General features: G+C 45.3%; 1 protein-coding gene across 2 annotated transcripts in view; it reads left to right on the plus strand.

Moving 5' to 3' along the window:
• The window catches only part of SETD7 (SET domain containing 7, histone lysine methyltransferase), a 48,767-nt gene continuing 21,611 nt past the window's right edge, over nucleotides 1-27,156 (plus strand). Inside the window, exons 1-5 of one of the 2 annotated variants that reach the window (XM_021101559.2) lie at nucleotides 752-823; nucleotides 964-1,096; nucleotides 10,084-10,213; nucleotides 19,673-19,874; nucleotides 24,267-24,456. In XM_021101559.2, the coding sequence (XP_020957218.2) occupies nucleotides 1,057-1,096; nucleotides 10,084-10,213; nucleotides 19,673-19,874; nucleotides 24,267-24,456 (562 nt within the window). In that variant the 5' untranslated portion in view covers nucleotides 752-823; nucleotides 964-1,056. Of the gene's footprint in view, nucleotides 140-751; nucleotides 824-963; nucleotides 1,097-10,083; nucleotides 10,214-19,672; nucleotides 19,875-24,266; nucleotides 24,457-27,156 lie in introns of those variants that run through there. The other variant, XM_084972869.1, reaches the window with a different exon arrangement.

Below are 27,156 nucleotides of genomic sequence, written 5' to 3' on the forward strand. Positions count from 1 at the left end.
CCTTTTCCGTTACCACAACCGCGAGGAGGGACCTGCCGGGCCTTCCGCGCGGCTTGTTTCCTGCCTGGTAAAGAGAACGCTGCCATTTGGATCTGGTGAATTTCTGAATCACCCAGGACGCCTGACGGTCCCGAGGAGGGTGAGGACGCAGCGCACTAGGGTTGGAACCTCATCTGGGCTGGATGTCACCCCCACCCCGTGTCTGGGAAACCTGCTCGCGGATGTGATGCGGCAACGCGGGGGACACCTGCGCTCCCGTGCGTGCCGCACTCGTGCAGCTCCGGGTGGCAAACGAGGGTGAAGTGAGGGCGAGAGCAGAAGGAAGTTAAGGCGCTGGAGCGTCAGGAACGCTGCCTTAGCTTCCCTTGCCCTTTGGAGGCTGTCCAAGGGGCGGGGGATGGGAGTGGGGGTGGTGAGCACTGCCCGCGGACTTCCAAGTGGTCCCCCGCACAGGTGGAGGTCGGGAGTTCTGAGCCCCTGGAGGGCGGGTACCTGGAGGTCCCGAGCGCTCGCGAGGAGCCCACCGAGCCCAGGCCCGGCGTGGCGCGGTCGGAACGCACCAGGCAGCTCAGAAGCAAAAGATAAACCCTTCTGGGCCCGGGGGCTGATGGGCTGGGGCACGGAGTCAGCGCGGACTCGGAGCGCCTTTCGTTTTAAGAAGCCTTACTTCTGGGAAGGGACAGGGAACTGTCAATCAACGAGGGAGGGAGCGCACCGGCGCTGGGTGATGTCAGCGGATCAGCTGCTCGATAACAAAGAGGGGGTATTACAGGAGAAAGTTGCAGCGGCGGCGGCGGCCACGGCGGCACCCCGAGCCTCGGAGGCAAGGGGCAAGTGGGCGAAGGGAGGAGGGACGGCTGCTGCCGGAGCAGCTTAAGGCCAAGGAATTGAAAGGGCTGTAGGGGGAGGCAGTGCGAGCCAGCCCCGACTGCTCCTCCTCTTCCTCCTCCTCTAAACTCGCAGGGTTCAGCCCCAGCGCTCGCTCAGCCGCCGGGAGCACCCGGAGGGACGGGAGGCAGCGGCGCGGCCCCGAGCTGGGCAGGGTCCCCAGCCGCCATGGATAGCGACGACGAGATGGTGGAGGAGGCGGTGGAAGGTACAAGCGTTTCTCTGGGGCCGGGGGAGGAGGCGCCGAGGGCACGGAACGCGGAAGGAGTGGCGGGCTGCGACCCGCGCGGCGCAGGGCCCCGAGGCCGCCACTGTCCCCTCCGCGGGTGGCCCGCTGCCCGGCTCGAGCAGGGGCCGGACAGCCACGGCCACGCGGGCCGGAGCGCGCACTGCGCGGAGGGGCACAGGCCGGGAACGGGGCTCGGCTGGGCCGGGGTCCCCCGGCGGGCAGGGCTGTTCCATCCCGCCCGGCCACCGCCTGCATCCGCCCTCGGAGTTGCGAAACGTGCCCCGCGCTCCGGCCCTTCCCCCTTTGGGGGATGAAAGGTGGGGGTGCGTAGAAGGACAGCCCCCCTGCGGCCGGCGGTCTCCAGGGAGCAATCCCCCTGCCCGGTTTTGGCAAGCTCGAGCCCCTCTCCGGTCGCCAGCCCTCTCCTTTCGCTTGCCTCTGGGACCCGCGGTGACCGCGGCCGCGTCCGGGTCGGTTCCGCGACGCAGTGCACGGGGCCGAACGGGGCACGTGGCAGCCTCGGGCCCGGCGGTCGCTCCTCTGAAACAGTGAAATCATTGCAGGGCCGTAGGCGACGCTCCGGACCCGGGGCTTGAACGCACGCCTACCGGGAGGCGGTTGGCCCTGGCCTCTGCTGCCCCCGAGCGAACTCAGTCAAACCGCCCCTCCCCCTCCCTGCTTCCCAGGCGGGTGCCGCCGCCGCCACGCTGTGCAGGCGCGCCGCAAGCCCGGACCGAAATTGCTGGGTGACACTTAACTTTCTGAATTCCATGCAGTTGGCTGTGGGTGATATCACCGCCTGGGTGTCGTGTTTCTCCGCCCCTTCGCTTCTAGCGCCCCTCCCCCGACTTTTCTCGCCACTTTGTTTTGCTGACTTTCTCCACCTCTTTTTTTTTTCTTTCTGTCTTTCTTTCTTTCTTTCTTTCTTTTCGCTAGTTCCAAAAAACGAGGTGGGGACGTTATACAATCTAGTTGTTTGTGTCATGAGATGTTATGATTTTGTAACAGTGAATACTGGAAAATACTCTTTAGCGTATTTATTTGCTTCTACTCGACAGTACGTCGTGATGTTTTGCGATGTTGCGTGGTATTATTCCAAAATATTTTAACCAAGCATCTAAGTAAATATTTTTTAGCTTTTGTTTGAATCTGGTTTCTATCTGATTTGTATGAACAAGTTCACATAAATGGTAAAGAAAAAGTGGAAACCTTACAGAGGCGGATGCATAGTTATTGCTACTTGGAGAAAAAAAATCAGTTTTTATGTCAACATAATTGACTCCGTTTGCAGTGCTCCCGAGGTCTTAGAGAGAGATTAAGTAGAATCATATTTCTGAATTCTTTAAAAATGTAACTGTCCTAATGTAACGATTGAAACTTCTTGTTTCTTTATCCAGTTTCACGGAGTGGTGGTGGTGGTGTTTTAATTTCCCAATGTCCTGAACTCACAGAACTATTTATCTCTAATAAGTAAAGCCATGTTGGGACTTAGCAAGGCCCAGAGACATTGATTGGAAGCCTTCTTTAAATTTAATTTATTGACTGCTTGTGCCTTCATATTATGAAAGATAATTGAACAATGTTTTTCTCATATAGTTAGGGCTTGCTTTCATTCATCAAAGTTTACTTTTACTTGTAAACGTTTAATGCAAACCTTTGCTCACAGGCAGTGCTCACTAGCTTAAATCAATCACTCTCCCCTTTGAAGCTGTTTGGAGACATAAGGCCCAGTTATCTGTGGCCCTGGGCTCCTTGCAGAATGTGAACAAGCACTTCTGGGACTCTATGGATGTTGTTTTTGAGATTGCCCAATGGATGGAAGCAGAGACGTTCTTTAAATAAGAAAAGTTTTGCTATCTAGGGTGACCGCATACATTATTGTCCAAAATCAAAATATACTTGAGAATGAAAAGGGTGGCTATTTAATACCTATGCTGGGACAGCTGGCTTAACCTTGAATGTCTGAAACAATCTGGGACACATGGTTACTCAGTTGTACCTAACACTAAACAACCAGAGTAACACAGAACCTTTAAAAGTCCTTAGATGCATCCAAAGCTGAAACTCACAGTGTCTAGAGCATGCATGTGTAAAAGTGGGCTTTTCTCCAGCCATTCTTGGCCTTTTAAGTGCTGTCTATCATAGTGTTTACTTAACATCTAACCCATGGATGGGGCACTGGGAAAAGGCTAGTCTGAATTTCTTGGTGTTAAAGCACCAATTAACCTACCTCTCTTCATAAACAGAGCCTGTATTCTCAGTAATTTCATTATCTTACCTACAGTTAACATTGCTGTGGTTGTTCAGCTCTTAGAGTGTGCAGGCTCTGTGCTGTTCACACATACATTATCCATTCAGTTTTATGAGGTGCCTATTCATTTCATCTTCATTTTACAGAGGCAGGAATGGAGGCTTAGAGAAGTTAAGAACTAATGCAAGGACACTCAGTCAGGTAGGAGACAGGCTTGGCCCTCCAGAATCCCACTCTACTGTACCAAACTGTCTCCCTACATTTTTCTTATTTTTTTATTTTTAGTGAGTCAGTCAAATACATGAAATACTTGGTGACCGAGCCTGGAAGCCACAGCTGAAGGTTGTGTCTGTCTTTATGAGAGTCACTCTTCAGAGGCTGGCTCTGAGAGAGCTCACTGACTTTCAGACAAATGTATTTGGGCAAAGAGAATTTAACTTACAGCCTCTGCAAGAGATATCCTTTTTCTTCTTATTCTTCCTCCTTAGAAATTTACTCTGGGGAAGAAATGGGTGTCTTCAGGACTTGAGTTTTCATATCATTTGTCACATGATATTCATTTTGCTGCTCTGTTGGGGTGGAACTGTAGCTGGGGTCAAGTTCTAAGCTTGGGGTGGATGAGTCCCAAAGGGCAGGTGGGTAGTGGAGGGAGCGTCTGGTGTGGCGGTGGCTGTGCTCCCTTAGGAAGATAGCCCTGGGTCTCAGTGGGCCTGTGAATGTTACCCAAGCTCCTGCTGTGGTTTTTTTAAAAAAAAACTCTTTGAGGCTCATTGCTTCAGCAGGGAGTGATGTGTAACTTTGGGAATAGAAATCTTTATTACTATGTCTCTTTCTTTGCCTCCCCATAGACACAAAGATGGATACAATGTGGTCCCTCATCAAGTTTCAAATAAATATATCATATCTAAACAGATGAGCGACGGTGGTTGAGAGGCAATAAAAATTGCTCCCAGCTTGGGAGAGCAGATGGGGAAGGACTTCCTGGAAGAGGTGACATGGACTTGAGTCCAGTTGAGAGGGGAACTTTGGGAAGAGGGAGAGGTGTGGAATATTACACAGGCATATTCAGAGGCGAGTCGCTCTGTTCTGCTGTTAGAGGGCCGACAAGGAGAAAAGTGGGGATGAGACAGAGGGAGGCTCGCAGAACCAGAGAACATGGACTGCATTTCGGAGGCATGAGGGCTCTTGAGAGCCGGGCATGGGAGGGTTCAGGCTCTCCTCTGAGGGATGAACAGGCAGTCCCAGTGGGCAAGGTGAGCCCCTAGAAGGTTCTGCAATAGCGGGTATGAAGGCAGGAAAAAAACAAAAACAAAAACAAAAACCCAGAAAGGCCTGCAAGCATAAAGGAGATAGCAAGTAGGAATAATCAAAAGGAGGAAATAGAATCTCCAGAACTAAGGAGCCAGAATGAAAACATTTCTGTGTTTCATGGCCCCAACCTCCTCAAAATATTAAAGAATATTTTTAAAGGTCCCCCTAATATCTTATCCTGCCTGGCTCTAATAAGACTGCTCCTGCCCCAAACTTAGGGAAAATGCTGTGTTCCTATAGCACCCTCTATATGGGGGCCTCCTGTTAAAACTGTGACCCTCACAACTAATAATTGAACTCTTGCAAAGGATTACTCTCAAAAATCAAATTGTGGGGTTTTTTTTTTGAGGGGATTATAGCAGCTTTATGTGGGATCTCAGTTCCCAGACCAAGGATTTGAATCCAGGCCACAGTAGTGAAAGTGCCAAATCCTGACCACTAGACCACCAGGGAACTCCCTCAAATTGTGTTTTTAACCACCAACATAAGTGCATCATCATAAAGGCACATTCTTTGCGCTAAATGGAATACATTTGCCTTTTTTTTTTTTTTTTTTTTTTTGCCACACCAATGGCAATGAGGAAATTCCCAGGCTAGGGATTGAACCCTCACCACAGCAGCGACCATAGCCAATGCAGTGACAATGCCAGATCTTTAACCTGCTGTGCCACAAGGGAACTACACATTTGCCTTGTATTATTATTACTTTTTTTAAAAGTAGTTCTTTTCTACAAAACCAACAATGCATGTAAGGGTCACACACACACACACACACACACACACACACACACACACACTCACACACTCAGATCTCCTGTGACTAAGCCTGAGGCAGTAAGCAGCTGGGTATCTAATCCAAAGGGAATTTCCTCTGCTGGGAAGTTGCATCCCTGCACAGAATACAGGCCTGGCTTTCATCAGGTTGAGGAAAAAGCTCTGAGGAGGAAAATAGAACTTTCTGCCTGTTCAGTAGATAATGATTTTAGAACAAAGTGGGAGAGTAGACATGTGAGATGGGTACATTTTTCCCCTTTCTCTAACTTCTGTAAATATTTAAAATTGTGCTGCAGACAGATGTAAGCCACCCGAGCTGGGACAGCCTTCTGAACATAGAGCAAGCCATTCAAGTGGCTTTTCCTTGTCATCTGGGCCTGGTGTTCAACCTCTGCTGAGTGGAAACTGGCCTGGAAGGCTCTGGGCTGACTTGGTGCATTTGACAGACGGACCTCTATCAGAGCAGAGGAGGCCTAGTGTTTCTCTTTGAGTTGGGTCACACTTGGAAAGGACAGCCCTTTGTGGCCAGGCGATGCCATTGAAAATCCTGATGGTTCTGTGAAAACTGTCTTACCTACAAAAGTGTCTCACCTCTCCTAGGTATGCCTGGAACCTGAGCATACCTACCTCCTTGGAGGGCACTTCTTCTACCATTACAGGGAAGAAAGGATGTTCTGTTTGTCCTTCCTTAGCTGGGGAGAAAAGGGATTGAAAGATTAGGGGAAGGGCCCTTCAGCATCCTTTAGCAGCTTGAGTAGGGGTTAGTGTGTTTCCAGGTAGCTTCCTGGTCTATAAGATTGGACTTGGGGGGATTGCTTTGAGGTGTCATGTAGATGACAGGAACACACACACCCTGGGGCCAGGTGCATACACAGGTACACAGGCTTCTTTCTTCTCTGTATATCAGTCTTCCTCTCCATTAAATTGACTGTTACTGCCAAGGCAAATATTGCATGATCCTATTGTCCACATGGCATTTGAACAAGTGTTGTACCAGAAGCTGCTGCAGCGCTGATGTTGGTCGCAGAGGTGAGGTCACAGCAACCCTGTCTCTTCTCCTCCAGACAGCTCTTTCTTTGGGAAGTCTCTAAGTTGTCCTTGTTGGGCTGTGGCTGTTGTTTTAGATGTAAAGCTCTGCTGCAAGGATCGCCACTCCAGGCTAGTGAACATTCAGGGTGGAAGTCATGAATGATCGCAACCTTTAGCTTTTAGCTCCTTTTCATTGATCGTGAGAATTGATCATATCATCCTCCTTTTGGAAGGAGGAGAAGAAAACAGAACAAAGCAGCCAACCAGAGGATTCTGCGGTGATCTGACTGAGAAAAGACTGCAGCGCCTCCCCACAGCAAGGAAACTACCTTTAGAAAGGCAGGGAAGGAGTTCCCGACGTGGCTCAGCAGTTAGCGAACCCAACTAGCATCCATTGAGGACAAGGGTTTGATCCGGCGTTGCTGTAAGCTGTGGTGTAAGTCGCAGACACAGCTTGGATCCCAAGTTGCTGTGGTGTAGGCCAGTGGCAATGGCTCCGATTGGACCCCAGCCTGGAAACCTCCATATGCAAGTGCGGCCCTAAAAAGACAGGAAAAAAAAAAAAAAAAAAAGGCAGGAAAGTGTCATGCCTTCTTTCTAAACGCATCATGTCGGAGTTCCCGTCGTGGCTCAGTGGTTAACGAATCCAACTGGGAACCATGAGGTTGTGGGTTCGATCCCTGGCCTTGCTCAGTGGGTTAAGGATCCAGTGTTGCTGTGAGCTGTGGTGTAGGTTGCAGATGCGGCTAGGATCCTGAGTTGCTGTGGCTGTGGCGTAGGCCAGCGGCTACAGCTCCGATTGGACCCCTAGCCTAGGAACCTCCATATGCCTTGGGAGCGGCCCCCAAAATGGCAAAAAGACACAATGAATAAATAAATAAATAAACGCATCATGTCACCAGAGAAACGGCCATCATTCAGCAGCTCTTCTGTTCCCCTCTGTCCCTAAGAAGGCCATGGGACTCCTCTTCACTGGCCTTCACCGGAGGGCTGATGTTTTTGCTTTTATCTCCATTGGGTTCGGGACTGTCCCTCAGGTGCTTTTTGTGTGTTTTATGATGCTTCCAATTTTTGATATTATCTGACTTCCAGTGCTGAGGGTGCCCCTGCAATGTTTGATCCAGAAAGAGAAGAGAACTATTGCAACTGAGGAAAAGTGGAAATGAATTTACTTGGATCTTTTCCCCCTTAATGTTCCTCTTTATCATAATATTTCTCTTGATCTAAAGTAGAATAATTTTGATCAAACAGTAACTTTTTAAAGGCTAAATATGTGAATTGTTTTCTATGGGGGAAGCATTTTCCACAAAATAGTAAATACTTCAGTACAAAGCTGAAATGAATCTGATACTTATACCTAAAACAAAGGTGGAATGCTAAATTCGTGGGAATACTAATAGCTGAATTTAATTTACTCTAAGCAACATTTCAGAAAAGAAAGCTTTTAGTGATACATGGAGTGTTTTCTTTTATGAAAAGAGAAAAAGCAGATTTAATTTCTTTCAATGAGAGAAATGTCATCAGTAGATATTTAGAAAATAATTGTCCAAATTATTTTCCATGACTCAAGTGTCATTAAATTATGTCAGTTTGGGGATTTTGAGCAAGAAGAAAGCAGTTGTGGCTTAGTTCTCTCCTAACCACTGATTTCCTGGCCTCTGGTAGAAAAAAATTTGTGTTAAGAGGAAAGGAACCTGGAGTTCCTGTTGTGGTTCATCAGTAAGGAACCCGACTATTATCTGTGAGGATGCAGGCTCGATCCCTGGCCTTACTCAGTGGGTTAAGGATCCAGCATAGGCCGTGATGTGGCTCAGATCTGGTGTTGCTGTGGCTGTGGTGTGGGCCAGCCGGCAGCTGCAGCTCTGATTTGGCCCCTAACCTGGGAACTTCCATATGCCACAGGCGTAGACTTAAAAAAAAAAGCAAAAAAAAAAAAAAAAAGAGAGAGAAAGAAACCTTATTAATTGTGATTTAAGTAGCCATGTTTTATTGTAATATATTCTAGGTAACTCATTCTATTCAGAGTCAGATGTAGCAATAAAACAGTGTATTTATTCATTGTTATTTTATGTTGAGGTAATCAATAATACAAATAAAGAGCTTTTTTGTTCCTTATACGCGTGCTTACTTACGATTCCCTTCTAAGGGATGATATTCTTTATCATTTTAGAAGAAATTATTTTAGGAGACTGAAGCATTCATTGTGGCGGTATGGTTGGTGTTTTCTTTTATGTCTGTGAGCCATCTGGAAGCCATATTTAAGTGTTTAATGTCCCTGCATTGCACACAGTATTTAATGCTTTTATACCTTTTTCATCCATGACTCAGGTCGTTAACCCAGGAAAAAGCCTGGAGATTAACTGCTGCCTTCATTTTTACCCACCTCTGCAAAATTAGCTCACCAGAATGGGGAGACACCAGTGAGGTGACTCCTGGGTTTTGTGAAATATGTGAATAGTAATTAAAAACCTAAATATTGACTGTAAACACCAGTATTAGAATATACCAATTGGTGACCCAAGAAGAACCAGCCATTTAAAGATCACAGTGTAGTAACTGCTGCTGATGTTTAAAATCTCTGCTTAAATAGCAGTGTGGATTCTTCTGGCTACATTTAAAGCACAAGCCCTCTCAGGAGTTCCTTTCGTGGCACAGTGGTTAATGAATCCGACTGGGAACCATGAGGTTGCGGGTTTAATCCCTGGCCTCACTCAGTGGATTAAGGATCCAGTGTTGCCGTGAGCTGTGGTGTAGGTTGCAAATGAGGCTCGGATCCCGCGTTGCTGTGGCTCTGGCATAGGTTGGTGGCTACAGCTCAGATTCGACCCCTGGCCTGGGAACCTCCGTATGCCTCGGGAGTGGCCCTAGAAAAGGCAAAAAGACAAAAAAATAAAAAATAAATAAAGTACATCTCAACACAGTGGGTAGAGGGTATATGACAAGGTGATTACTGAAAATTCCAAGCTGAAAGATTTTGTAAAGGAAAGCTGTAAGTTTAAGGCTAAGCTTAAGTTTAAGCTTAGAAGGACTCTGAGTTCGTGTGTTAGATCAATGAGGTAGAGAAATATTTAGGGCATTTTGAAAGGCATGGCTCTATCTCTTGTTGTTTGAGAGGGATTTTCAGAAGGCGCCTGGCTAGCAGAGCTACACATCCTACCACATAAGGATCTCAAAAGTCGTATTGTCTACCTAGTTCTAGAACCTGATAACTTACTGCCAATACAGTGTGCCATCTCAACCACATTTCGGTTAAGCATGAGTTTGGGGGCACTGATTCCAAGCTTGAATACCATGTGGGGAAGTCCTGGGTAAATTGAAGCGCATACTGCAGAAATCATTGCTGAGAAGAACTCTCAATCCCCAGTAAGATGCAGGCGTGTTTTCGGTTCACATTCTCACATGTGTCTAATGCCCTCAGTGGTGGCCCAGGGTGTACCTGGCAGGTGGTGCTGATGCAGGCAGAGAAACCTTGGTATTTGCTCTCTCCTCTGGTGGGGAGGGGCCCTGGGCTGTGCAGGGCACTCACGACTAGCACCTGATCTTGTGCGATGGACGGAGAGCTGGAGGATGTGAACGTTTGCCTGTGGTTCCCTTTCTCCAGGGCACCTGGATGACGACGGATTGCCACATGGCTTCTGCACGGTCACCTACTCCTCCACGGACAGATTTGAAGGCAACTTCGTTCATGGAGAAAAGAACGGCCGGGGCAAGTTCTTCTTCTTTGATGGCAGGTAGCACCCACTGTTTGGTTTTATTTGGGGTTTGGGGGAAGGCAGGGGTTGGGTAGGTACCAAATTACTTTATTTGGAGGAATAATATAAAGGAGAGGATTTAAGTGGATATTTTAGGACAATGTATAGAAAAGTCAAAGTAACCCCAATACACATGTACTGCTTTGGGGACCTGGGACATCACCCCCTGTTAGCAAACCTAACTTGGGTCCACTGGCTTATGTACAGTAAAGCCAATCTGCTGACACCGGGTTGTGGTGAAGGAAAGGGCAGCGTTTCTTGTAGGTGCCGAGCAAGGAGTTCAGGGCAGCTAGTGCTCAAAATCCCTGAGCTCCCAGCTGGGTTTCAGGAAAGCATTTTTAAAGGCCAGGTGAGGGAGGGGTGTCGAAGGTATGTGATCAGCTTGTGCACAATTCTGATGGTGAGGTAGCAGGGCGGTGTGACAGGGGTTAACATTATCCATCCTTAGGCACCAGTAGGTCTGGGGGCTCCCTGCTCATGGTCATCCAGTAAAGTCTTCCATCTGGTGGTGGTTTAGCATCTCTAAAACAACTCAGGAAATATGCATCAGGTGCCGTTATCTAGGTACTTCAGAGAGAAGCTAAAGCAGAAGACATGGTAGAGGGATCTATCCTGGGAAGGCCCCATAGGGTCCTGCTCGGTTACACTCCTCATGGCCATGGCCTAGGACTCAGCTCGGCCATCCCTGCCCCTGAGGTGTGCTCATCAAGAGGTCCTCTGCCAGGCCAGATTCAGGGCGCAGATCTTGCACAAGGTGGTTAGGTGGCAACACAAGTCTTTGATGGATTTCACCTCCTCGTTCGGATAATGAGTCTTGTAAAATCATGTTTGTCAGGGCCCAGTGTGTGCACCCCAGTACTGGCTGAGTCATGCTCTTTTCCAAGCATAACTCGGGTTTGGATATTGTGTTGGCTACAGGATTGCTTCACAGACCTGTGACACAGTGAACTGGCGTGCCAAGAATGGGCCCCAGGCTGGCCAAGTGGGGCCTGAGGCTCCTAAGCGCCTCCCTCCCTGTGTCAAGCTAGTCCTATCTGGCTCTGGCCACTTTCATCCCATTGGCCTGGTGTGCCTTACACGTGCAATGAGTGCAAGGGGGTCATGACCAGGGAAAGCTAGGGCTCTAGGTGAGGCCAATAGCCATCTATAGACTAGAAAGAAACTCATTGCCTTTTTTTTTTCTTTTGGAGGCACTAATTCATTCATTTTTCACCTACCACTGAAATATCTGTAGAGACTTAGGTCGGATAGTAGACTCCAAGAGTGATGTTATTAGCAAGGACCTGAAGAGCTTGCCCTGCAGACAGATAGGGGCTAAGACCTCAAGGGGAGAAGGTTGTCAGAATCATTGCTTTTATAACATGGGATGAAGCAGTGGGGTGACAGGTTCTCAAAAGATCATCATCACCTTCTTTTTAAGCCCAATAATGATCATGGTATAAGACACCTGCTCAAAGGATTTGTGGAAAAGTTAATGAGTGAATCTTATGACTGAAATAAAGGCTGTGGAATCTATTAGGTCTTCCTAAGTGGGGTGCAGGATGTGGTCACGGAGAAGTCAGTTGTTCTGACATGAAGCAGTACCTTAATTTACATTGTTCTACTAATTTTTCTCCATTACTGCTCCCAGCGTTTAGGATCTGATGTATCGGGTAAAGTAAAATGGGCACTCAGTGCTTTTACAGCCAGTCGGGAGGATTTAGTCTGGAAAAATGCCTCCAAAAAGGCTGAAGTCAAGAAACTAAGAAAGTTTCTCTTAGAGTTTTTAAAAGTTGTTCAGGAGTTCCCCGGTAGCCTAGCAGCCAAGGAGCTGGCATTGTCCCTGCTATGGCATGGATTTGATCCTTGGGAACTTCTGCAAAACAAAGGTGCGGCCTGAGGTTTTCACTGTGGCACAATGAGTTAAGAATCCAGCTGCAGGAATTCCCGTCGTGGCTCAGTGATTAACAAATCTGTCTAGGCGCCATGAGGTTGCGGGTTCAGTCCCTGGCCTCGCACAGTGGGTTGAAGATTCGATATTGCTGTGAGCTGTGGTGTAGGTCACAGATGTGGCTTGGATCCTGCATTGCTGTGGCTGTGGTGTAGGCCAGCAGCTACAGCTCCGATTAGACCCCTAGCCTGGGAACCTCCATGTGCCATGGGTGTGGCCCTAAAAGAACCAAAAAAAAAAAAAAAAAAGTCCTGCTGCAGAGGCACATGTTGTATCCCTGGCCCAGCACAGTCCGTTAAAGGAGCCGGCATTGCTGCAGCTGTGGTGTAGGTCTAGTCTGTGGCTCAGATTCAGCCCGTGGCCTGGGAACCCCTATATGGTGCAAGCGCAGTCTTTAAAGAAAAAAAAAAAAAGAAAGCAGCCTCCCCCCCTAATTTTTTTTAAAGAAGTTGTTCAATCCTGTAGTACTAGCTTATGTCCCCATCAGAGGGTTTGTTTGCAGGCACAGGAGCCTGTGTTTGCAAAATCCCAGTGTATGACAGAAGATTTGGCATGATGCCTTCTAATCTTATATAAAACCTGAACCTGGATGTGTGATTTTTTTTAACATACTTTATCGAGGTATGATTCACATACAAAAAAGCTGTACATATTTAACATATACAACTTCATGAATTTGGAGTTCAATATATGTTCCTGAAACTATTACCACAATCTATGCCATAGACTAGGTGTGTGTGGGGGGGGGGCTTTTTTGTGGGTTTTTTGTGTTTGTTTTTGTTTTTTGTCTTTTAGGGCCGCACCGTCAGCATATGGCGGCTCCCAGGCTAGGGGTCCAATTGGAACTGTAGCCATCGGCCTATGCTACAGTCGGGCAGGATCCGAACTGCTTCTGCGACCTACACTTCAGCTCACTGCAACACCGAATCCTTAAACCACTGAGCGAGGCCAGGGATCGAATCTGTGTCCTCATGGATCCTAGTCGGGTTCGTTAGCCACAGTGGGAACTCCATGGGTGTGTGTTTTGTGAGAAGCTTTCAAACAAATATAAATTTATATCAGGAAAATTCTGAAATCCATTTTTCCCTTTACACTGAATATTATAAATGAATAAGAATTTTAAATATTCAAATTTGAAATATTCAGATGTGGATCAGATTCAGAATTGTAAATATTCAGGAAAAGTGACCTGGAAAGATAGAAACAGAATATTTTAAGTTACATATATAGCAAATAATTGGTAGAAAAAAAGAACTTCAAGAAATACAGAAATGGGAGTTCCCATCGTGGCTCAGCAGAAACAAATCTGACTAACATCCATGAGGACGCAGGTTCAATCCCTGATCTCGTTCAGTGGGTTAAGGATCCAGCATTGCCATGAGCTGTGGTGTAGGTTTCAGAAACCAACAGTTGACTAATCTTAAGTTACAACCAGCTTGTTAAATTGGAAACCCAAAGTCAGGCCACTCGCCCTTCACCAGGTATTTTATCTTACAAATGAGGAATGAATGAGAAAATTGATTTTGTGTGTGTGTGTGTGTGTGTGTGTGTCTTTTTAGGGCCACACCTGCGGCATACAGAAGTTCCCAGGCTAGGGGTCAAATCAGAGCTGCACTTGCTGGCCTACACCACAGCTCACAGCAATGCCAGATCCTTAACCCACTGAGAAGGTCAGGGATCGAACCTGCGTCCTCATGGATACTAGTCGGGTTCGTTACTGCTGAGCCATGTCAGGAACTCCTGACCTGATTTTTAAAATTCTTTTCAAGCAGTTACGGTTTTCCATCTCACCCACCCCCATTCCTTTTTAAAGGAAAGAAGATTGTCCTAAGATTAGGTAATTAGAACTTCCTAAATCTGCTCTGGTCCTGAGATAAAACCCCTTTACATGGCGAAGAGAAAGGAAGCTGGAAGATTTGTTGGTGTGGTTCTGATGACCTCTGGCATCAGTGATTTGCTGGAGTATTTTGTGGTATTATAAAATTTTTAGCATGCAAAATACTTTGATATACACATCTCTAATTTTTATACTAGTCCCAGATTCATGGATGTTCATGTTAATGTATTTTTTCCTGAATTGTTCTCATTTCAACCAAGATCTGTGGATATAAAAACAATTGAGCAGGATTTCCCAACATCTTGAATGGTAACAAGAAAGCGCTATTTCAGTGCAGATCGACTTTGGATATTAGGACATCATGTGGTTTTAGCCTGATTATGAGAAAGAGATAAGTTACTTCATTCACTCCTTTTTTTAAAGTATTATTGATGCTTCCCTTTAACATGCCAGTTAGATTTCAAATATTATTTGCCTCTCCATGACTTCATCCTCTCTGTCCAAGTCATTTTCGGATGTTGATTTGCTTTGCTAATGAATCCAGCTAAGAGGACTCCTTGTCACTCATCAGATAACCTAAGAGAGGCTGTCCATCTGAGGAGCCACAGAGGAGGCTGCTATTTTCTTTTTTTTTTTTTTGTCTTTTTTGTCTTTTGTCTTTTGTTGTTGTTGTTGTTGTTGCTATTTCTTGGGCCGCTCCCTCGGCATATGGAGGCTAGGGGTTGAATCGGAGCTGTAGCCACCGGCCTACGCCAGAGCCACAGCAACACGGGATCCGAGCCGCGTCTGCAACCTACACCACAGCTCACGGCAACGCCGGATCGTTAACCCACTGAGCGAGGGCAGGGACCGAACCCGCAACCTCATGGTTCCTAGTTGGATTCGTTAACCACTGCGCCACAACGGGAACTCCCAGTGGCTGCTATTTTCCAGGTGACAGGTCCACGCAGGTGTTCTTGTGTTTGGTTTTTAGAACGTGCTTGATCACATTTCAGAGAAATTGGAGTTGGAACAGACTTCTGAAGTCCTGTATGCCAACCTCCCACATAAGGCAAAAGTCCCTTCTAGATTGCTTTTGTTGGAACCAGCCTCAACAAATAGATTCATCTGCAATCTAAGAAACAGTTCTGGTTGAGGCACAGGTTTTTGTGACGTATAAGAAGAAGAAAGGGAGTGGGAAAGAGATGGATAATTCTGAATGCCTGCCATTCGCTCAACACTGGACATGTAGCCTTCATAGCAATCCATGAAGTACATTTTATAATCCTTTTTTATTTATGAAGGAACTAAGGCACAGAGGGTTATCACTTGCCCCAGGTGACCTCCGTGGTAAGGGCTGGAGCCGAGATTCAAGCCAAGGTGAGTTCACTTCCAGAGCCACCCCACTTTGGGCTGCATCTGCCACCTTCCTCCAACAGGAAGCAAGGAAATAGCTCTGATCCTGATGGCCTTTCTTCTGTGCTTTCATTTTGCTTGAGGCCATTCATGAGCTACCCTTGTGCAGAGTTCAGAGGTGGCCTGGGGTGAATTCACTTCATTTTCTGTAGGAGCTTGACGTCTTGGTGGGAGCTTGGCAGATTGCTGGGAGCTTTTCCCGAGGAATCAAGCAGAAGAGCCCTGATCTAGTGAGCTGGTCTACCCGAATTTGTTTCCTCATTTGAAAAATGGGGATAATTATATCTACCTCTCCAAGTTGCGAAGATTGAATGAAAAAACTCGTAAGGACTTTACAGAGTGCAGGGTACTTAGTCGGCATTTGTGGGAAGGCCCCCTTTTTTTTGCTATTACTCTATGAAGGAAAAGCCAAAACTGGTTAGTCTTCTAAGAACACTTTTGTGTATTCAGATATTATTAAAAATGAAAATATTTGAGGAGAATGAAGATGTATTTAGGTAAATAATTAAAATTTTTTCATTTCGGGAGTTCCCGTTGTGGCTCAATGGTAACAAATCTGACTGTTGTCCATGAGGACGAAGGTTTGATCCCTGGCCTTGCTCAGTGGGTTAAGGATCTGGCATTGCCATGAGCTGTGGTGAGTGTCGCAGGTGTGACTCGAATCTGGCGTTGCTGTGGCTGTGGTGTAGGTCAGTGGCTGCAGCTCTAATGCCACCCCTAGCCTGGGAACCTCCATATGCTACAGGTGCAGCCCTAAAGGGACAAAAAAAAAAAAAAAAAAAAGGAAAAAAAAAAAAGATATGACCTGTCCTGTACTAGACTCCGGTGACTGTGGTTGCAGAGGTCAGGGTAGGCTCTGTGGGAGGTAGTGCTCCATGTGGGGGATGGGCAGGCTTTGGGGAGACCAGTGATGAGCATACTTCTTCCAAAACCCAACCCCAAATCCAATTTCAGCAAGAAAGATTAGAAAGCTGTTTCTACATAGCTACTCCTCATACATGACCAGATTATTAGCAACTGAGTGGCTACAAAAGTGTCGTTTTTTCAGTTGATTTCTTTTTTGAATAGAAAAAGTTCAGAGGTGGAAGAATGTTCATTATTTTCCCAAAGTTATTTTTGTTTGGGACGGGGAAAAAAAAAGTGTGACCCATACCTTTTTTTCCTGAAAGTGCCCTGAGGAATTTTAAAGTCTGGTTACATATGTTTTAGGGGAAGAATCAGGGGAAATGTAGTATGAAAAGCAAAGATACACAGGGGTGTACCTGGGGCCAGTGAATAAACTAATATGAGCAGGGAATTCTGGAGCAAAAAGTTAGCAAACTTTTTCTGCAGAGGGTGAGAGAGTAAATATTTTAGGCTTCCGGGGCCACATGCGGCCTCTGTTCTAACTATTCAGCTCTGCTGTTGTCATATGAAAGCAGCCACAGAGGATACGGAAAGGAATGTCCGTGGCTGTGTTCCAGCAAAACTGTATTTACAAAAACAGGCAGCAGGCCATGGTTTGCCAGCCTCCTCTGGAGGAAAAAGTTAGAAAGGTAACATCTTTAAACACCAGGCTAAGAAGCTTTTACTTTATTTCCTCAGTGACAGAGGATTTCAAAGCTGCATCGTGTTTATTGCCCTGGAGACCCCAGTTCATGTGAGAACATGGCCCTTTTTTGGTATGAGATTCCATCCAAGCTACCAAAAAAATTTACCAAAGGAGCGAAGCTGTTTGCTCAGGCAGGTGCTGGGAAATAGTGCAGTCAGCTGTGCTCTCCAGTGCCTTAAGAATTTGCGTTTGTGAATCTTGGGTCTGTTGAGCTACGGCAAATAGCAGTTTGTTCTCAGTACTGTGATACTAATAAGGATGGGCAGTGCTGCTGTGAGCAAGAGCGGAATAAGCCACTGGACATGGTTTAGAGGAAATAAGTGCAAATGCATATTATCCTCTGATTCGCAAGACCCATGCCTTGTAGGTTTGATCGTAAACCCGAGAAATATTGACAGACTAATCTGTCAGGGGATAATTCTGCCCAAACACATGCAGTAACATTTTCAACACTGCTGAGAATTCAAAGTCGATAGGGTCACCAGGTTTCGCAAATAAAAATCTAGGGCAAAATGCTTTCAGATAAGCAACAAAAAATGTTTTAGTATAACTACGGCTTCTTCAATGCTTGGGACATACTTATGCTAAAAAAAAGTTGTTTTTATCTGAAAATCAAACTGACCTGAGCATCCTATATTTGATCTGGAAATCCCCTCAATGGAGGTAGACTAGATTAAATAGCTTTTTGCACTGTTTATTGCATCATTATGTCGGTTGATTGGTTGTCCTTCACCAAGGTTGTTCTTTTTTTTTTCATTGCAGGAAGTCTAATGACAGTTGGATCTCATTAATTCTGACCTCACTGATTTAGAATTTTGATTATTGATGCAAGGGCTATGCTAAAGTGCATTTCTTTCTCTTCATGAATTTACTAGGCCTATTTATCACTAATAGTACAAACAAAGCTGAAAGAGAGCTATTTATCTCCTTGGGGGACTACAAAGAGTGTAATTACAATGTAATCAGAAACTATCACTATTTAGACTCTGCTTTTCATTTCATTATTATAGATCATCTTGCCATTCATTGCAGCAAGGCAAGGTTTTTCCAGGCTGAGGCAGGTGCAGCCACCTCAGCCCTCAAGTCCCCCTTGGGTCCCACCTGTCCCCAGTACCTGTCTTCTGTTTTTGTGTTTGTTTCATCCATCATGCTTTCTATATCCTCTCACAATGCTCCCACTTAAAGGCATCCTACAAATGTTAGTTGAGTTAATGAATGAGCGCTATCTGCACATGTTAAAATGATCAAACTTTTTTTGTTGCTAAGCATCTTAACATTTTAAACGTAAAAACGAACTTGAGCTGGTCCTTCTCTGTATTCCAAATTTCCGTTCATGATAAGAATTTTTTTGATAAAGTTAGTTTCATTGCATATGGCCTTTGCGAGGCTGACACTGAAAATGTTATTAAAATTCCAGAAGAGGGTTCCCGTTGTGGCACAGTGGGTTAAGAATCTGACTGCAAAGCCTCAGGTCACTATGAAGGTGTGGGCTCAATCCCTGGCTTGGTACAGTGGGTTAAGGATCCAGTGTTGCCACAGCTGAGGCATAGTTTGCAAGTGCAGCTCAGAGTCAGTCCCTGGCCCAGGAACTTCCATGTGCCAAGGGTGAGGCCATAAATTTTAAAAATTGAAAAAAAAAGGGAGTTCCCATCGTGGCGCAGCGGAAACGAATCTGACTAGGAACCATGAGGTTGCAGGTTCATTCCCTGGCCTCACTCAATGGGTTAAGGATCCTGTGTTGCCATGAGCTGTGGTGTAGGTCACAGACACGGCTTGGATCTGGCATTGTTGGGGCTGTGGTGTAGGCCGGCGGCAACAGCTGTGATTAGACCCCTAGCCTGGGAACCTCCATATACTTCGGGTGTGGCCCTTAAAAAAAAAAAAAAGCAAATGAATAAATAAAATTCCAGAAATGCTTTATGAGGAGAGAAGAAAATTTCTTGTAAAATCCTCATGAGCACCCCAGTGGGCTTTCTTCTGTTCTAGGACTATAGGTCTACAAATTTGATCAGGCTGCTAAGGATATTAGCAAGGTTTTAGCCTGCCATCTTCTTTACTTGCCGCCAAATCCCATGATCTCACACACACATATGTAGAAGATCCCCATGTATCGTCCAAAGAGATGGAAGGGGCTACTTTTGCTTGGATACCAATTATGGTTGTCACTGATAATGATGCATTAATGGCTTAAACCCAATATGTAGACATCTACACATTCTAAGCCACATTTGTAAAGATCTCTATATACAAGCCATCTGAAGGACCCTTGAGAACTCCCAAGGAATTCTGGACCATCCTTGAGGGACTTCAAGCATGAATAGTTTATATGTGGAAAGGGCAACACCATCAATTGCCTGGCATTGTTCCGCATCTAGCCTGAGAACATATCTAGATGAGGTTCCTTCTGTTTCCACCTGTGGGTTTTTTCTTCTCCATTTCCACCAGCTGAGAAACTAGATTACTAGGAACCAGGAGATTAGGAATTAAGTCTCCCTCTCTGTTTCTAATCCTACCCATATGTGGGACTATTTTTTCCTAGCAATCTCAGCTAACGCAAGAGGACGCAGCGCTTTCGGGTCAGCCCTGGGCCGGAGCTGGGCGTGCGACCCGTCGGACGCGATCCTTTCTCTTCCGAGGGTTGAGTCACAGTCTGACTATCCTCTTTTGTCCTCCCTTCTCTCACAGCACCTTGGAGGGATATTATGTGGACGATGCCCTGCAGGGCCAGGGAGTTTACACGTATGAGGACGGGGGCGTTCTCCAGGGCATGTATGTAGACGGCGAGCTGAATGGACCAGCCCAGGAGTACGACACGGATGGGAGACTGATCTTCAAAGGGCAGTACAAAGATAACATTCGGCATGGAGTGTGCTGGATATACTACCCAGTAAGCCTCGTGACTGTTTGCTGAGCTGAAAAGTAGCATGGTTTAAGACAATGCTTTGAGTCTTGGCAATAACGAGTAAGATGTATTCTCTGCGTTAGAAAATGTGAGGCTCTGCAACTTGAGAGTCAGTAGCTGAAGCCACCAGCTTGGGAGGGAGACTGTCTCACTGTTGCCGTAGACTGTTGTCCCTCCGTCTAGTAGGAATTCCTTCAGAGTGGCTTTGGAAAGGAAGTGATTAGTCATGATGAAAACAAACTGGGACAAATTGGTTTTACTGTACCAAGAAAATAAAGACAAAAATATATTGCTTTTTAAAAATACTCCTTTGGTATAGAGAAAGAGATGGTGAAATGTTTCATTGTTGCAATTAATTTTATTCTTTCTCATATGTAGGAATGAATCCAGACATTTCCCATCTTTGTGGACTTACTACACTATTGTTACTTGATTTTACAATCCTACTCCCTACTTTATAAGCTGCTTTATGGTTTATGTTGCTTAAATTAAGGTGATTCAAATGAACTTGCCTTTGAGCATTTGATAACATTTTATGATCTTTCTGGAGCTGACTAGAGCAAAAAGGTGTGGCAAAGCCATGATTGGGAATTAAGGCTGTCATTTTTGTTGGCATTTCAAATACCCCATCTGTTCTTTAGTGAATTCCAGAAAATATTTCAGAAAATAGACCTGGGAAAATATTTTATCTAACATTTTATTTTGTCCAGAGCTTAAGTCAAAATACATTTTTTCCCCTTACTCTTAACCCTATTTTCTTATGATTTGAAAGTATTAATAAAAACAAAGCATCTAGGAGTTACCTTGTGGCTCAGCGGGTTAAGGATCCAGCATTGTCACTGCTGTGGCTCAGGTCGCTGGCCTGGGAACTTCCTCATGCCACAGGTGCAGCCAAAATAACAAAGCTTCCGAAGTATCTACTCCATGTATAACAAGAAAAGTTGTCCCAGCTAAATCCACTTATACATTATTGTTCTTTAAAAAATAAATTATACTGTAGGCATAAAAGAATATTGTAAAACATTTTTTAAAATAATTACTAGGAAGTTCCCATTGTGGCTCAGTGGTAATGAACCCAACTAGTATCCATGAGGATACAGGTTCAATTCCTGACCTTGCTCAGTGGCTTAAGGATCCAGTGTAGCTGTGAGCTGTAGTGTAGGTTGCAGTCACAGCTCAGATCCAGCGTTGCTGTGGCTGTGGTATAGGCCAGCAGCTGCAGCTATGATTCGATCCCTAGCCTGGGAACTTCCATATGCTGTACGTGCAGCCCATAAACACACACACACACACAAACATAAAGCATTTACACATTCTTTTGGTAAAGTCTGCAGTAGCCCAGAAGTCCTTTCAGTTAGAGAGGGAGGAGAGGTGGAGGTACTTAGCAGTTTAGGAAGCCTTGAACTTTTGTTCCTGTGTGAGTAGGCAGGATAAGCATCTTGCTGCCCAGCGCTGGGGAGCTGCTTATATGACAGTGAATCTTGAAGTCAGGGAAGGTGGAACTCCTCATGAGGGTGGGTCTAGGAAAGACCCAGATTCTCCTACCACCTGTCATTTTACTTGGCACCGAGATCCATTTAAATCCCTAGAGGAGATTGAAAGATGCACTAAGGTAAATGGATCCGATTCACTCAGTGGGGTTGCATTTTGAAACTGAAAGTATGTGGCTACATTTTAGCCTTTAGCTTTAATTATTGTTTATTTAAACGCTAAGAGAAGACTCTGCCTTAGGAAGGGAGAAATGCTGGGGAGTCATAAGCTTTCAAAATTAACTTGGTGGATAACTTTTTATATAGTATCTGTTGGCCTTGGGGGGTGGGGGTGTCATCACCCACCTCTGATCTCCTCCCTGGAGTGGGAATTAATTAAGAAATGGAGGCGTCAAGGATTAAGATGTTGATTGCATTGTGGCAGTGTTGGATTGGAGATGTGGTTTGGGCTTTCTGCTCTTGCCCCTCTGAACTAAACGGATGGACCAGCTGCCCACAGAGCAGCCAGAAAGCTGCAGTTTCCCCTGGGGGAGTAGGGCTGCCTGAGGGAGCTTCCCCAAGGAGAGGACAGGAATGAAAAGGGGAGCAGGTGTGGCCTTCAGGTACCGCCACTTCCCAGGACAGGTGAGCGAAAATGCAGAACATATGAGAGCAGCAGGCGCTGTCTTGTTAACCCCACTGACGGTGTCAGTGGGTGTAGGACCCTGCCTTCTCACTAATCAGGTGAGCGATTCCTCCTCCCACAAGGGGGAGCCACTGAGCAGAGGCAGGAAAGGAGCAGCCTCTTCCCCAGCTCCCCCGACACAGCCCACAAGGAAGTGTGTGTGACCGTGAGGTCAAAGCAGGAACAAGGGGAAGCAAAAATAATGATCCTCCCTACAGGATTTGTAAGTTTATTTCTTCCAAAATTCTACCTTGGAACAGTGATGGAAAGTTTTTACATAAAAACTCAGAGTTCCCTGGTGGCTCAGTGGGTTAAGGAACCTGTGTGGTCACTGATGTGGCACAGGTTCAATCCCTGGCCCAGGAACTTCGTCATGCCTTGAGCACAGGAAAAAAAAAAAAAAAAAAAAAAAATTAAAAGCTCATAACTCCTTTTGGAAATAAAAGAAGAATCTTTGCTTTATCATTCTAGACAAATATATTCATTTGCCCCCAAAACTGGAAATTTTAAGGAGGAAAAAATGTGAGACCCTAGAAAGACAGAATCCTGTTATGCATAAATAGTAATGGTGGCGGCTTATATTAGTCACAGTGTCTAAGAAGCACAAATGCTCTCACACTATTCATCTCAGTAATCATCATGGGAAGCCTGAAGGCAGACTTCACAGAAAGTATCATCCCCATTCAGGCTGGGTCATGAAGAATTAACTAGAGGAGAAAGAGCAAAATACATCCCTAATGCACTTTCTATCCAGGAAAAATGCTTCCACGTATTTTTCTCTCCATGGAAGTGCTCCGATTCATTTTTTAATTTGTAGCCTTTTTCTCCAAAGAGCAATTAGACTATAGCAGAGCTCTTTTACCTGGTGGTATGTCTTCTGCTGTCTGTCACTAAACAGCATTTGGAATCCCTCTGAAGTCATCCCATGTCACCGATTTGAGTAGCCGCTTCTAGAACCTTTGAGTTGGGGAAATAACTAAGGAGAGGTCATGGCATTTCCCTGCTTGTCAAGCTCAGGGAGGTCTTAGATTTTCAGTTATACCATAAGGATTTTATGGATGGATTAAAAAAAGGAAACATCTCTTGGACCCTAGGTTAGATTTTTAAAAATTATTTATTAGTCTCTTTTCTAGTATCCCAATTCAACTTTAAAAGTATTCATACCACCTACTGTGTCCCTAACACTGGTACCAGGATACAGAATTCTGTGACAGCCTCTGCCCTAAAGCACTTAGTGACCCCCAGGAATGAGGCGAACGACAGTAAAACAGGAAGCGCAGCTGGCCCGTCTCCTGGAAGGAGGCAGAGGGAGCAGTAAACGAAGAAGAGTGGGAAGAACGAAATGATGGGAAAGGGAGTAGAATTTAATTGATCTTTTTTCACTTTTCCTTCTAATTCCAAAAAGATTGATGGTATAGGATTTCTCAGAAAGACCGTGTGCAGAAGCCCTTTTGCTTATCCTGTAGAAAATGCGGAGAGCTCTGTTTACTCATGTACACTGATTAGTTGATAGGCACCTTTGAACTAAAGATTTTCTGAATAGACCAGAAATCTAGAATTCAGCATTTGAAAAGTGAGATCATAGGAAGGGTGAGTAAGACTCTCACTGTAGATCCTCAACCCATTTGATATTGGCCCAAAGTAACACTTAGTTATGTTTCCTTTAAATGTTCGTAACTAATATTACAAATATGTTTCTTAGATAACGAATGCAAGATAGAGTCTGAGTAACTTGTCCAGGATTATAAAGTACAGCTCCCTTTCTGATTCCTTTCTTTTTTTTTTTTTTGGCCACCCCAAGGCATATGGAGTTCCCAGGCCAGGGATCAGATCCCAGCCACAGCCTCAAACCAAGCCAAGGCTGTGACAACACTGGATCCTTAGCCCACTCTGCCAGCCAGGGGCTCGAACCCAAGTCCCAGCAGTCCCAAGACACTGCCAATCCTGGTATGCCACAGCAGGAGCTTCCCATCTCTGGTTCTAAATAAGGTTTATATGCCCCCGTGCATGTAACTTCCAGTAGTTTATTTGTGTGGAGCTGGATGGAGAAGAGAAAATGCATCAGGTTGTTCGTGTTTGTGTAAAAGGCTTTGAGTTCTTAAACTCTTATGACTCCTATTAGTGGTACTAACCTTGGGGGAGCACTAGAGAAATGTCTTGAACTCGTGCCATATAGATAAATACTATATATAATATTTTCTGGCTTTGGGTTTTTCCCATCAGGATGGAGGTAGCCTTGTAGGAGAAGTAAATGAAGATGGGGAGATGACAGGAGAGAAGATAGCCTATGTGTACCCGGATGAGAGGACTGCCCTGTATGGAAAGTTCATTGATGGAGAGATGATAGAAGGGAAACTGGCTACTCTCATGTCCATGGAAGAAGGAAAGCCTCACTTTGAACTGATGCCTGGAAGTAAGTTAAATCTGATTCATGCGGGTTGTGCTAATTCCAAAGCAGGCTGGAAAGCCTTCTTTGGAAGAAGTTAGCTTCTTTGTCTAGTCCATGTTCATGGTTTATTAGTCAGGGTTGCTGTGTAACAGACCCCTCAGCATCTCTGTTTTACAGTAGCAAACACAGATATGCTAAGTAGCTGTATTCAGCTGGTCCAGGCTGGGCATGGCCAGGCCAGATTGGACTTGAGGCTTCTAGTTAGGTTGGAATCTGCCCTGTGTCTTAATTCTGAGGCCCTGTCTGAAGGGACACTTGTGACCTGGTCAGGATTTTTTCAGATGGTCCCAGGAAACCAGAGCCTGAGCAGACACCTGTGATACCTCTTAAAGCCTCAACATGGAATTGACACAATGTCCTTTCACCCACTTTTCATTGGCCAAAGCAAATCACATGACCAAGCTGAACATCCATGAGACAGGGAAATACACACCATGCCCTTTAGTGGCAGATGCTGAAAGGTCACCTGACAAGGGCATAGCCATGTAATTCTAATGCAGGAAAGGAGTGAAGAAATGACAGCTGTCATTCAGTCAATTTTAAATATTATATCTTAGGGGGAAAAAAACTATAGTTTAATGATTTTAAAGAAGCAAATCAGGTAGATCTCCAAGTTGGTACAGACTGTAAAGCTGATTCAGCCTGAGCTGTGATGGCAAAGATAAATGCACACTGTCACCCCAGCCCTCTTCACAGCCTAGCATCTTCTTGGAGTACATGTCCCATCCGTGAGTGAGCCTATCAGAATCCACATCGTAAAAAAAATCCTCGGAGTTCCCATCGTGGCTCAGTGGTTAGCAAACCCGATTAGCATCCTTGAGGATGCAGGTTCAATCCCTGGCCTCGCTCAGTGGGCTAAGGATCTACAGCATTGCCGTGAGCTGTGGTGTAGGTCGCAGACATGGCTCGGATCCCAGGTTGCTGTGACTGTGGAGTAGGCCGATTCAGCTCCTACCCTGGGAACCTCCATATACTGTGTGTGTGGCCCTAAAAAGACCAAAAAAAAAAAAAAAAAAAAATTCTCTTTCCTTGTAGTGGTACAGGATGGCACACTAAACTTTTTTTCTGATTAAAAAATTATGTATTGTGGAAAATACACAAAGAAAAAAATGAAAGCTTTCTATAAAACTTTAAGAAAGAAATTAAGAAATTATAAGAAAGTTGTTTGAATTGGTCTTCTTCCTTGAAAACAATATAAACATGTATGTATTTCCAAGCCAAATTAAGGTATAAGGAGAAGAAAGTAGAAAAGAGAATATGTCCAGGCATTGCTAGGTCTATTTGGACTGAAAGGAGAGTCTCCAAAGGGATTGTTCAAAACCAGGAAACCTAGCACTTTACCTTTAGGTCCAGCTTGGGTTGTTTAAATGGCTCAGCTTTTGTGTGTTTTTTTTAAGTGAAAAATTGAGGTATTTTAAATGCCATGTGGGATTCTGGATTGGATCCTGGAACATAAAAGGGACATTTGTGGAAAAACTGGTGAAGTCTGAATAAAGTCTGGAGTTCCGTCAATAGTAACGCAGCTATGTTGGTTTCTTAATTTGGACAAGCGTACCATCTAACATAAGAAATTACCATTAGGAGAAACAGTGAGGGCTATTGGGAACTCTCTGTACTATCTTTGCAATGTTTCTGTAAACTTAAAATCATTCCAAAATGAAAAGGTGGTTGGTTTGTTTTTTTAAGTGAAACAGTCATCTTTGAACTTCAGATTCTAATTTCTGAGCCTTTCACACATGTTCTCAAAGGAGACAGGGTCCTTATGTTCGGCAAGGAGGAGACTCCAGCCAAGAGGAGATCCCACCTGGTGATGCAGGTTTGAAGACTTCAGAAGTGGCAGCATTTTTAATGGCAAGAATCTTGAACTTAAGAGTCACCTCAGCTCCAACATTTACTGTATTATGATCTTGGGCAGGTTATTTATCCTTTCAGAACCTGTTTCTTCCTAGTAAAATACAGATCGTGGCACCAATGGTAAAACACTGTCTGGAAAGCTCCTGTGGTTATCACATTCTTCTTGGTATAAGTATGAAACACATTTCAGGGTGTGAGAGGGATCATTCTCAGGGGAATGATTCTTTTTCTTAGAATTCCTGCTTGCAAATAGCAAACACCCTCTTCATACTGACTTAAAGCCAAAAAAAAAAGAGGGGGTGGATTTATTGGCAAGATCCCAGCAGGCCTCAGTTACTTCAAGGAAAGGTTGGATGATTCGGGTGTCAGAGGGGTCAAGAATGCGGGGTGCTTTGGGGACCATGCACAGTCCTTACTCTGAGTCCTGCCCCTTTTGTTTCTTTCCCCTTCCTCTTCCAGTTACAGTTAGTGACTTGCTGACTAGCCGGCTTTCAGGGTCATGTGGCCTCTGGCCCAGGGGTCGGCGGCAGGAGGAGGAAGCAGAATGAAGTACCTCACCTGAAGTCCTCCTCGGGACCCTCTCCCTCCCACAACCTTTCTCTCTGGGCCTTTGGAACCGCAAACTGCTTCTCTCTCCTCATTTACTTCGTGCTGAGTTTCTCCTTGTGCCTCTGTCTGGAATGTCTTCTCTCCTCATCTCTTCGCCTCTCCACATAGGAATTCCATTCCCCGGCTAATGACTATCCCATCATTACAGCTTGGCTCCCCTCTTAAAATAAATGCTCGTCAAGTGAATGAGTAACAGTGTCA

The sequence above is a fragment of the Sus scrofa genome, chromosome 8, assembly GCF_054392235.1.
Source record: "Sus scrofa isolate SSC_HxYL_T2T_F1_AM1 chromosome 8, Sscrofa_HxYL_maternal_Yorkshire_Landrace_v2.0, whole genome shotgun sequence".
Taxonomy (NCBI): domain Eukaryota; kingdom Metazoa; phylum Chordata; class Mammalia; order Artiodactyla; family Suidae; genus Sus; species Sus scrofa.